A 13,230-nucleotide genomic window follows, 5' to 3' on the forward strand; every position below is an offset into this window, starting at 1 on the left:
AAAATCGCTTCAGGCAGTTCAGGCAGTGGCACGTGCGAATATAGCTGGAAATCGTCTGCATACATGTGATAAGGAGAATTAAAAGAGAAGATTGATGAGCTTGCGCCGAGTGCAATTCTAAAAAATTGCGTCATATTTTTTGCTTGGGATCGATATTTTAATGTAACCACAAAGACTAGTTTTCTACAACAAGTCATAGTTTAAATTGTGTATTTCAAATTAAAATTTAGGTGACGCTATTTTAAGAATAGACTGGATTATCTGTTATAGTTACGTAAGGATATACAGATGACGCTAGTTGGCGTAACTTAAATAGAGCGTGTACCTACGCTGTACGGCTTTATTCAAACTTGGCTTTATTCAAAGTTCCTTATTTTTAGTATAGAACAGAATTAAACTGAATATCCATAGGTCCGACACATCAGTTTAAAAAGGTAGAAGATGACATATTCGAAAAATGCTGTAACTATTTTTGGCCTATTTGACAGTAAGTCAATTCGGGATCAATCTCTGCAAAAATTACAACTACGTGTGCTGCCCTTTTTGTGCTCGTTTTTAGACTAAATTCTAACCTATATGAAACATACGGATTCAATTTAAACTTAGTACATTTATCGTATTAAGAGACAATATAATTTCATGAGTTTATCTTATAAGTCTGATTAGGATCGCCATTATTTTATAATATCCTACGAATGCTCGAAAAAAGAGTTAGTGAACAAATTTATTTGTTTTTTTTTTTTTAGTTTTTGTTTGATCATATTTATTTCATTATAATATGATACATTATAACGTAATAATAAATAAAACCAGAGGCATGTATTCTTTTCCTCACCCTTTTCCATTATTATCTCTACCAATCCATTCGTAAATCCATTTTCACAGCCTATATATATATAGCCTTTGCTAATGTCCAGTCAACTCCTTTGCCAGCTATCACATAAGTAAACAAAAACTAGTACACGATTTGAGTAACCGTAGCAACGCCTAGCCTAGGCTTTAGGCGTTGCTACGGTTAGGCAAGAAACGCAGGTTCGAATCCTGCCTCGTGATCAATTTTTTTCTATTCTTTCAAAATTTCTCATTTATAAAGCATTTCAATGCTATAAAACTAAAAATTAAATAGTACACGATTTAATAACAACCAACATATCCCCAGGTTCAGAGAACTGTCCATACGACTACATACGCATCTACGATGGCAAGGACGAATCGTCAGCGGTGATCGGAACTTTCTGTGGCATGGGCAAATTTCCCTACTCCATCATCGGCACTTCGCAGGACTTGTTCGTTGAGTTCGTTAGTTCGCCCGCAGGTATGCATAACTTTCCCTACATGTTATCTATTGTCATAGACGGCCTTTAGGAATAGGTAGATAAGGGTTGGAGTGCTCTGTTTAGATGAGGCAGGATTGTTTTGTATTTTACACGTCGAATATCGAAAATATGTAAAAAATATGTAAGTCACGAGCTGCACGCCCCAACTCCGCCTGGGGAGTCATTTTCCATTATTGAAATTAAAAACTATCCTCTATCTTTTAAGTTTGATCAAATTGCAAACCGTGGACGGATTAAATTGAAATCGGTTAAGTAGTTTAGGAGTCCATCGCGGACAAAAAACGTGACACGTAATTTACATATATTAATATTACATTTGTTTAAATTGAATACTTTTTGTGTAGGGTGCTTTTTTATTGTTAAAAATGTGTACTGAATGTCTAGAACAAGTGAAATAAAATACGATACGATTGTAAGTGTAAGTGAAATAAAATAGTGCGATTTGGACTTACGATACGAGACGCGTCAGTACGACAGTAATTCCGTTAGTGTCTGTCCGGGGTTAAGCAACGTTTGGCTCACTGGATGGGTGATTAATTTTTACCAGTTGTTCTATGTTCAGTGCGAGTAAGACTCTCACTTGACCGAATTTTTGAAACGATTTGCTATGACTCGGACTGCATATTAAATGGTTATTGGAACGATTTTGAAACACTCCTTTTCACAATGAACAATAAACACTCTTTGAACATACAGTATATAAAATACTATATCTTAAATCGGGCCCAAAAACTTCTCATACTACAACAATGTTAACAAAAAATTCCGGGGAAACGAGTGACGGTGCTATAAAAATGGCGGCGACGGAGCAAAGTTCAGTATTTAATCATTGAAAGTTTATCCCGAGAGTAGTTAGCCCAGTGAGCAACTGCGCTCATCACATCCGCACGTATCTCAACTTTACAAGTTTATTCTGTAAGTTGGTACAATTTTATTAACGCTGCGATACTTTTAGAATTTTGCGGTTGATATTTATCTGCGAGTTCGAATAATCGTTTTCGAATTAATATTATAGAATGAAAGAAAACACGTTTATTAAGGACACACACACACATAAAAAAGATAGAAAACAATAGAGATCGTTTTTGTGGATATTTAGATGATTATATAAATTTATGATGATAGACATAAGTAGCCGCTTCTGCATGGTAGTAAGGACACCATAGAATAGGTATATAGGATTTATATAATAAGATCTGTTCACCCCGGCTTTGCCCGTGGTGCATATATGTATAGCCTATGCCATCCAGTAAAGTTGCAGCTTTCTAATGGTGAAAGAATGTTTGAAATTTGCGCAGCAGTTTTTGTGTGAAAACAAAACATTGCAAACAAACATACAAATACTTCCTCTTCATAACATTAGTATTAGTAAAGATATTTAAACATATACGCCAATGACGTATTTTCAAAATGAGATAATAAAGCAAAATAAATTTACAAGCGTTAATCACGTGTATTGTGTCAAGATAATTAGGTTTTTGATAATGATCTAATTTATTGGTCGGTTGGCTAATGTTTAATATGGATTAATAAATAAACTCAAACCAAACACTTATTAATTGAACTTCGCTTAAAATCGTCATCCTAGTGATATTATAAAGGAGAATGTTTGTAAGGATGAATGGATGTTTCTTATACGAAAACCACTTAACGGATTTTGATCATACTTGGTAGTGATGTAGCATACGCATTATAATAGCATGAGCTATAGTAATACTTCCTTTTAACCGTGGGTTTGTCCGCGACTGAAAGAGCGCGGCGCAGCTGGTAATACATAAATTTATATTCACCACTTGTTCAAAAAGCAGTTCATACAGAGCTGACAGACACAGCTATCTATGATTTATTACTAACTTATCAATGTTCCCATAGGCCCTCTCCTAAACACCGGTTTTCACTTCAACGTGGGCAATTGGCCAGGCCACGTGGAGGCACCTGGATCCAAGATCGGCAGCTGCGACTGGCTCCTCACGGCGGAGTCTCTCAAGAAATCTGGAGACACTGAGGGCATATTCCTCTCTGTGGCACATTGGTATCCACCGCATACTTCCTGCACTTATCTGATGCAGGGATTCCCCGGTCAAGTTGTGAGGCTTTACTTCCCAAGGTTATTATATAAATATCACTATTATATAAAACTTAACAAAAAAGCAGTTGCTATTTCTTCAGCACAATAACAAATGAATAATATAATTTTACTTTTCTGCATTTGAGAATAGGGAGACAAATAATTAAAAAGTTGTATAAAATCTTTTATATCCTGCTAATATTATAAACGCGAAAGTTTGTAGTATACATGGATGTTTGTTACTCTTTCGCGTTAAAACCACTGAATGATTTTTAATACAAACTACAATAATATAGCTTATACATCAGATAAACAAAAGCTATATAAATACTTGCTATTGCCCGTTCGTCCACGGGTGAATCCGCGCGGCGAATCTAGTCCATAATTGATTCCTGCCTTTTTCAGTGTTCACTTAATGGAGACCCATTTTTCCCACTTAATTCATCAAAGAGAGTTGCTAGTGGCCTTTCATGTCACACAGGACTTGATAGGTAACCTATATGTTGACCTATACCTATATAGTACATGCAGCTGTGTCCCCATTTCTCATGATGACTCATGATCGCAATTTTATAGATTTAATAGCTGAGTCGTCACACCATCTTCTGCTTTGTTCTTACCAATTGAAATATGATAAATTTCTCAGACGGATATGCACACAAAATTTTATAAAAATCGGTCCTTCGTTTCAGAGGAATGGATATGAACATTGTGACATGAGTATTTAATATTTAGAGATTTGCATAAATAGTTTTAATTTTCATTATACAAGCCACGTTACTGAGTATCAAGGGCTTTGTGTTCTGGTCAACCTGCGCTAAGTTGGGATGAGAGGCTTGTTATATATACTTTTATATAAATACTAGCCACCCGCCCGACTTTGGACGGGTGTGAATACATGGTAAAAACATATAAAGCTTCATATATACATGATAAAATCACAACATCTATAAAAAAACCATTAAAATATGTTGCGCAATTTAAAAGATCTAAGCATACAGACACACATGGCGGAAACTCTGTGTTATACTATGTAGTGATAAGGGTTAAGTAAAAGTCCCTGCAATCAGAAATGTGGAATTGCTTTACACATATAAAGATATATCGAAAGCAATATAAAACAAACTCGCTCCCTCAGGAACTAAACGACTGATCAGAAAATCGATGCGTGGCACACATTGAATTGCATCAACCCCACATCGAGACTTATTCTGAGCCTGACTTAACCGACTCAAAAAAGAGAGGTCATGTGTATTTCGATATTCGATATATTAGATATATAGAAATCAGTAGGGTATTAGTCTTAAATCATAATAGACATACTCCTGAATATTTTAACCGCCTAGATAACACGGTTTATGCGGTGACAGATGGACGTATAGACAGACAGGTGAACAGTGAAGTCTTAGTAGTAAATAACACTTTCCCGTTTTTGCATTTGAGTCCGGAACCTAAATTCAAATCTTTCCTCTTTATTATACACTAGCTGCGCCCCGCGGTTTCACTCGCGTAAGACCGTATCCCGTAAGAATATCGGGATAAAAAGTTGCCCATATGTTATTCCAGTCCAATCGGTTCAGTAGTTCTTGCGTGAAAGAGTATACACACACACATCCTTATAAACTTTCGCATTTATAACATTAGTAGGATTTCGTTTCAAAAGCGTCCAATTGGCATTACATTGAATATAATAAATTCCCCCCCACCGCCTTAGCTGCTTCTCATTGAAAAATCAGCTGCTATTGAAATCGAGGCACTTTCAATTTTGCAAAAAACCTACATTAAAAGAAACAAATATATCCTCCCCAGATTTTGAATCAATCTCATTAAGAATCTACAGAACTACGCAATAAAAGCCTTTTATTTCTAGAATGTTCCCCAAGCACCGAAATAAACGACTATTTGTTTGACGTTTGAAGCGCATGACATTTATACCGTGGAGCCCAGAGCTACACAATTCAGATATAAAAACTGCTAAAACTTTCATGCCATCTATAGATAAAAAAAAAGCAGTGGTGGCTCAGTGGTGAGAACCTCGGACTTTAAAATCGATAGGTCGGGGTTCGAGACCGGGCGAGCGTGCAGGAAATAAATTGTTTTTTCAATTTATCTGTGCATGTCGATAACATCACCACTGCTTAAAAAGGTGAAGGAAACATCGTGAGGAAACCGGCATGTCCAAGAATCAAAAGTTCGACGACATGTGACATCTGCCAACCCGCACTTGGCCAGCGTGGTGGATTATGGCCTGAACCCTCATAGGAGGCCTGTGTCCCAGCAGTGGGAACATATATGGGCTAATGATGATGATAGATAAAAGGACGATTTTGCATGAAAGTTCCACTTTCAACATTCAGCTAAAGAACCCTAAAATAGAACATGGACCTAAAATTTGAAACTGAAAATGTAGCATCAATATTAAATCTTCATTATACTGTACAAGAACAAAAAATATCACAATGACCGGCGTCGTAAAATTAATATTAAAAAGTTCAGCAATAAAAATGCCATTTCACGATAACATTTTTGTGTTAAAATTTATTGCTTTTTCTATTAAAATCATCTGTAATGTACATACTAAATGGTTTTATATTAAGACGTTAAAGTTATATTTTTATTATGTTTGAAAAAAATTGTCGATATTCTTTTATACATGCAGTTGAATTACATTCCTTCTTTACTATAAATTAAATATCAGTCCCCTGCTTAAATAATGTTTCATGCGTTGCTAGCTTCTAAAAAGACAAGATTCTAAATTATGTCATAATTCCAAAAAATTTACACAAAAAGTGTCCATTAAAGAACAAAAACAGGCAGATATTAGGTAAGTAAACCCAATAAGCATGTTTTATATTGAATTTGAAGCGATATTAATTTCATCTTATTCCTCATAACAGTTTGACCCTATTGAAATTTCAATTCCCTTCAAACTCTTGGTCCAATGAACTCGAACGTTCTTGAGGTTAACGGAAATATTAACAACTGAAACAGGGAACTGAAGCGAGTTACAATAAACGATGATTCCACAAATTTACCTTACAACACTACACAGACCTTTTTTATTATGACGTTAATGTAATAAACCATATTCTTTCCGCGTACGGTAAAGCTCTGGAACGATTTACCAGCTACAGTATTCCCGAACAATTACGACATTGGGGCCTTCAAGAAAAGAGCGTATATGTCCCTGAAAGGCCGGCGAAGCACTTGTAACACCTCTAGTAATGCAAGTTTTTATGGGCGGTGGTGACCACTTAACATCAGGTGGCCCACCTGTTTCTTTGCTTGCTCTTCCTTAAAAAAAAAATCCTCACCAAATATTACAGCAACAGAATCTTGGATCTACAACATAGATTTCATCATTGTCCTTTCGCCAAGGAAATGTGGCGCGGTTCACGTATCCTACTTTAAAATTTATTAGGAGTTGTAAAAGTTGATCTTTTTTAGTTCATCGTAGAATTGAACTATTTTGCTCCTATCGGTTATAGCGTGGTGTAAGTCTATAGCCAAAGGCAGTTAACATTTTTTTGACCCAGTAGTTTCTGAAAACAAACATACAAAAAAAAGCGTATCCTCAGAAAGACATTATTGTTATTCTATATCCTCACATTCATACAAGAAATTACTATATGAATCTATAAAGTATGTATCTATAATGAATTTTCATCCAAATATAAATAATATGATTCTTCAACAGCTTTCGAATCAACCGCATCGAGTCTCCCATAGTCCCATGGACAGGGGACTGTGGCGAGTCACTGACGCTGTACGACGCTCCCCGACCTGATGATGCGAAGATCATCAAGACCTTCTGCGACACCTTCAGTAGACCGATGGAGAAACACGACTTCGTGTCCACCGGGAATGCGATGTTTGTGCGATTTGAGAGCAAAACAGGCAGTTATAGTGGGTGAGTAAACTAATTAAAAAAATAATACTTTTTTTTACACCAAAAAGGACGTATATAATCCATATTACAAAGCCCGTTTGAACACCACTTATTCTAATGCTTATAATTTATAAAACAATCCTATGTATCATGTATGCTTAGATCTTTAAACTACACAACGCATTTTAATGGGTTTATTTCTGATAGATAGAGTGATTCAAGAAGAAGATTATGTGTATTAAACATCCATTAAACTACTCCGAATTTAAGTGCGAAACAGCGGACAAAATCTAGTACAAAATAAGTGAAAAAGTTACCAAAGTATACACGATAGTTCTCTCAACAAGACCTTACCAATACGTATCGAATACAAATAGGCGCAATAACTCAAGCACATGCATCAACTGGATTCAATACACCATTTCCAACACAGCAATCAATACGGAATGGGTCAATAGCGTTCCCTAATCGCATAATTGGCGTTCATTACACCGTAGCTTTTGTTGCTACCCTCATATTATTGCCGACGTGAGGCGATAGCATCTTATGCTTGCTCCGTTATTTAAGTAATAATGCCTGGTAATACGGGTGATTTTTGATCGTTAATTGGATCGTGATTTCTATATAATTATGGGCGTACGAGGTTTGGTTTCGGTGTGACTCCAACGAGGTTATATTACTTATAGTACAGTTTTTGGTTTTGCCGGGGAAAAATCTGATTTTCAATACATTTATATTGTACACTAGCTGTTCGACCCGACTTTGCCCGTGGTACATATATAGCCTATGTCACTCAGAGAGCTGCTAATCGTGTAAGAATTTCTTAAATCGGTCCAGCAGATTTTGCGTTAAACGTTACAAATATACAAAAATACAACAATACAAAAGTGGTTTCTTTATAATATTAGTATAGATTATGATGATTTTGTAATGAAGATGTGAATATCGACAAAGATATTAGCTACATAAGTAAAAAAGCTAAAACGTTAACGCGAAAATTAAGAAAACCTATTGCTCGGAGGCTAATGGAAGTCATTGTAAATATTGTTTAGCGATAAGACCGCCTGTTGTGCTTGTATAGAGTTTATTTATAGAATTTATTTCTGTATGACTTGGTGCATAATAAAGTATTTTGATTTGATTTGATTTGATTAATTGTTGTGAAATAATCTAAAACATATGCTCATGGACATTTTCCGTAAGATAAACCGTTTAAGTTCTAAAGCGCTAACATTCATAAAGCTTTTACTTTTATAACTTTTTTAGCAAGATATCAATGTCCATTTTTTACATATTCAGTAAACGCTAGTGTATGTGCATATGTGCGGCAACGTTCCTCCGAACAGATGAACCAATTTTGATTTAGTTTTATTTGTTCTAAAGCTGAAGTATTTGGGACTATTCTTTTTTATGTTTGACGAAAATCGGACATGTGGCCGATACAAAATTGAGGATTAATATTTTTTCACGACTTCTTTAATGTACGTACCAAATAAGTGGACTTAAAAGGAATATAATACACAAAAACAAAACGTAGTTAGCCGTTAACATACTGTTTAATTTATTTAATTTACTTACTAATTATATTGACATTGAACTCAAACTTAACTTCAATTTGTACAAGATCGTTCTAGAAACTGAATATTCAAATTAAACAACGGTTACGAAGCATCTGTTCCATGAGCAATATCGACAAAAAACAGATAAGCAACTAGCAGTTGCTTATCTGTAGTTTCGGGCAAACTCGTTTTCAATTCAGTCCGAATTGAGCAAATATCGCCATCTTTACATACATTCAATTTTATGCTTGCTCGTGCTTCATTAGTTTATAAAGCGTATTCAATTAAGTTTGTTTAATTCCATGAGTACTTACTGTGAAAATACATTTTATGTTATGATAATTAAGAGATGAGATCGGTGGTACTTAGTAATTCATTCACATGCTTTTGTAGCCATTATATACATACATTGTTTTTATACATACATGGTTAATTTACAATTGTGTTTATTTTAACATAATATATTCTAGCGATAAAATCCTAAAAACTCACGACATTAGGTTCCAGAAATACGACCTACGTACATCAAACTAAAGTTATACTTTAATGCAAATAAAGGCAATTAACCAAAACGATATTTTCACATAGATCTTCGCTGTACTACTGGGCGCACTACGACTTTTTCAATAATACCCGCTTCGGTGAACCCGTGCAAGGCACCGCGTGCGACGAAGTTATCGCATCGTGGAAACAGAGGGCGGGACGGCTGCGTTCCCCACTAAACACGTTAGTTTACAAGCAAGCGCCGCCGGGAGAGGACGTGCACTGCCTATACAGATTTGTCACGGACAAGAGGATATATGCAAGGGTCATTTTAACTATTCTCAGTGTTAATTTTAAGGTGAGTCTGATATAAATATTGAGTTATAAAGAACATGGTGTATTCCAATTACCAAAAGTGGGATATAAATATACAATACTTTGTGACCTGTTTTGATATGTTCATTGCATCTTATTTAACGCTAAATGTAGTTGTATGATATTTAAATATTATACTATACAATTTTTGAGAAAGTTTAACAATATTAACATCATACAAAACAAGCATTAAATTGTTGTCGTGTGTATAGTTTATGAAAGAACACTTTGTCATAGTTTATCTACCCGTGAAAACATTATCGAAATACCAATTACGTTAACGGTTCGAATAATAATTTATGATAACCACGGTAATATATCATTCATTACCATAATGTTAAATCATATGAAACAAAATGTTTCAGTATAATTTTCGCTACATAAATAATATTCGTAACTGAATCAGTACTCATAATTACAGTAACGGGTGCCTTTAATATATTAAAATCCGAACATATTTATTTAAATAGTAAAATATCACTAGCAGACAGTTGTTTGCTCCGATATTCACGGCGATTTAATAAATAGCTGATGTTTTGTTGAAATTTTATTTACTTCTCTCAATGAAATTGATTCATTCACGCTTCTCGATTTCCAATGAAGACGATTTATTTATTTTCAACGTAGAATTGATAGCGACGAGTAGTGATTTAAATTTAACTTACTTTATTGGTTTTGTTTCGAAATGGACATTTAAATTGGTAATATTTAATGCCTCGATAAAAACTTTGGTTATATCTTCAGTTTTTATGTAACAGAATTTAATAACGTGGAAATATAGTTTTGCTATTTAATCAATAACCATTTTTACTCACATTATCATTTATTCACAGGAACACCCCTACACACCAGTGTCCTGTCAAAACTGCTATGAAGATAGAGCCGATAAACTAATCATATGGGAACCCTTTCCTGGGGGCAGGCCTGCAAACCTATCACTTGGAATGACAACAACGCCTCTTCCTTTACATTTAGCAGTTCAGCGATCTGTTGGATCATGTCTTTGCGCGAAGCATGCCAATACTGTGTCTCGTGCGAGGCCTTATAGGGTCGTTTCATCTGGTGAAACTTTAAATTTACAGTTAATTGTCGACAATGCTCACGCTGCGGCTTCGTATTTCAAGAACCCTTCACCGCTTTTCGAAGCCAGATACGAATTTGTCCACGGACCACTTTGTGGACCAGCAGTTCTAGCCGCTGCGTCTGATGGCGAAATAGTCTATCCTCATTTAGAAGCGCTAGGATACACAGAACCACCTAAGAGAATACAATGCATATGGGACCTGGAGATAGAGGAGAAGAGAGATATTTGGCTGCATTTTGATAGCATCAAATTTGCATCACGACACTGTGATGATGGCAACATACAGATTTATTTACCAGGTCGTATAGAACCATATTTATCAGTGTGTGGTGAAAATGTTTCTCTTGCCCGGGAACTTCCAATTTTATCAGCTGGTGAACTCGGATTTGAATCCCTAGATGACCCATTGATCATTGAAAAAGAAAAAACAAGGTCTATAAGAATAGTGTTCATCGGAAGTGCCTCACCAGCGCGAGCAGCATTCAAAATTGCTTGGACTGGATTGTACCATTTGCCTAAAAATTCTGACGGTACCTTAATGACGTCACGCCTGACTGACAGTGGTTTGGGCACTGCAGAAGGGCATAACTGTGATTTCATATGTCCTGGAGAAGAAGCGCTATGCATTCCAGCTAGATTAATATGTAATGGTGTTGTCAATTGTCCAAATATAACCGGTGGAGAGAGAAGATTCTGGACTGCTGAAGAAAAACGAGCAAGAGAAGCGTATTCAGAGGATAGTTTGCGCAGACTTGGGTATTTGGATGCATTAAGTGGTATACAGTTGGGGAAGTTGCATGATGAGGCTCCAGAGCTATGTACGGGAGCGCGGATGAACGGAAGCGGGGATTGGCTGGCGCCTGCTTTAGGAGCAGGGCTGGCTGTTGCCATATGTGTTTGCGCATTGGGTGCGGCATGGAGGTTGTGTTGCCGCAAGCGATCCCCAGATGAAGAGTCCTTGGATTACTGACACGCGGCCCGCGGTGCACACGCGCCGCCCACGCTTCATTCTCGTTCAGCGTCTAGGGATCTTCCCTTAGACTGGAGTTTACATTGACAGACACTATACTGAGTGCCGGAATCGTTTGTTGACTATTGAATTGCCTTTACATCACGTTACGAGGTTTATTCCTAGATTTGTACAAAGGTTCAAGTTTTCTGTGTTTTGCTGTACGAATTGTATGTATGTTTGTGTTTGGTCGATTGTCTACCAATAGTTGTTTATGAGTTTGGAACATGATATTATCTGCATATATATTAATGCTTAGATCTGGCACTCAAACCTTGTTGTAATTAGTGTATATACCCTCTAGTTACCCTGATATTGATGGATGCTTGAACATCATAGGTTAGTAAACGGTGATAGTAGCCATATTGATTGGTGATCTAAGTAAGTTATGGGTGCAATTCTAGCAGAAATGTGATCTAGACTTCTTATCAACAATTTTGCTCATGGTTTATATTTCCGTTTTTATACTTTTCCTTTTCTTTTTTTAAACTCCCAGCAATCTGGACTCCTACTTTAGGTTATGTTTTATATTTGCTTCATCCTCTCAATCTATAGTTATAATTTCAAGAGCTTATTGTTTATTTCAAATTGTCCTCTACTTTTCCTTATGTAATTATTTTTCTTGAAACGGTCAGTGTCCTATAGTCTAGCTGGCATCTCTGTCGAAGCATCCGAATAGTAGATAATTCTGGTGGTATAAATCTGTTGAAATTGATAATGCTCATTCGATTTTATTAAGACCAATACTGCCGACTGATAAGAATTATACCGATAGCTATTTGTTTCGTTATGCATAGTAGAAAAGTGTTTGTTGAATTAATTTCAACTTACATGAGTCGTTAATAAAAAATGTCGTATAATGTAATAAAAAACTTTTTGAACAAAATATAACCTAAATCTGTGCACGATATACACCAATATAAAAAAGCTGCTGAAAAATGAAAGTTCGAGTTTCAAACTATACCAAAAATATGAAATTGAAGTTTGTTTACTTGTTTGTTCGAATTAATCTCCGCAATTAGAGTTAATCTTCTCTCCGTTCTTTTCCACCGTTGAATATGTACTATGATTCCTGAATGCTATCACAAATCCCTACTCAATCTTACAGAAGTGAAAGTGACTATCTGTATGTCTCTTCTTCACACCAATACAAACCACTGAACGAATTTGGATAAAATTTTTTTGCACTGATATGAAATGAAATGAAATGAAAATTCTTTATTGCGTAAAAAATTCAAAAATAAAAAGGGCGGCCTTATCGCTAGGTAGCGATCTCTACCAGGCAACCCTATAATGATAATTTGATGTTATAATATAATATGTGAGAATTTGATAAGCGAAGAAAATACAGACAGACATATAATATATAATAGTAATTATACTGAAAATCGCAGGGGAACAAGAACGGCGAGGGAATTCCCATCTC

The 13,230-nt window shown here is 35.7% G+C and overlaps 1 protein-coding gene across 1 annotated transcript in view; it reads left to right on the forward strand.

Annotated features, from left to right (window-relative positions):
* Positions 1 to 12,953, forward strand: part of LOC119832687 — a 74,601-nt gene extending 61,648 nt beyond the window's left edge. Inside the window, exons 8-12 of the mRNA XM_038356404.1 lie at positions 1,160 to 1,315; positions 3,210 to 3,444; positions 7,103 to 7,315; positions 9,442 to 9,694; positions 10,545 to 12,953. Coding sequence (XP_038212332.1) covers positions 1,160 to 1,315; positions 3,210 to 3,444; positions 7,103 to 7,315; positions 9,442 to 9,694; positions 10,545 to 11,765 — 2,078 coding nt within the window. The 3' untranslated portion in view covers positions 11,766 to 12,953. The remainder of the gene's footprint in view (positions 1 to 1,159; positions 1,316 to 3,209; positions 3,445 to 7,102; positions 7,316 to 9,441; positions 9,695 to 10,544) is intronic.
* Positions 12,954 to 13,230: the final 277 nt, after the last annotated feature.

Source organism: Zerene cesonia, chromosome 15, assembly GCF_012273895.1.
Source record: "Zerene cesonia ecotype Mississippi chromosome 15, Zerene_cesonia_1.1, whole genome shotgun sequence".
In the NCBI taxonomy this organism is placed as follows: Eukaryota; Metazoa; Arthropoda; class Insecta; order Lepidoptera; family Pieridae; genus Zerene; species Zerene cesonia.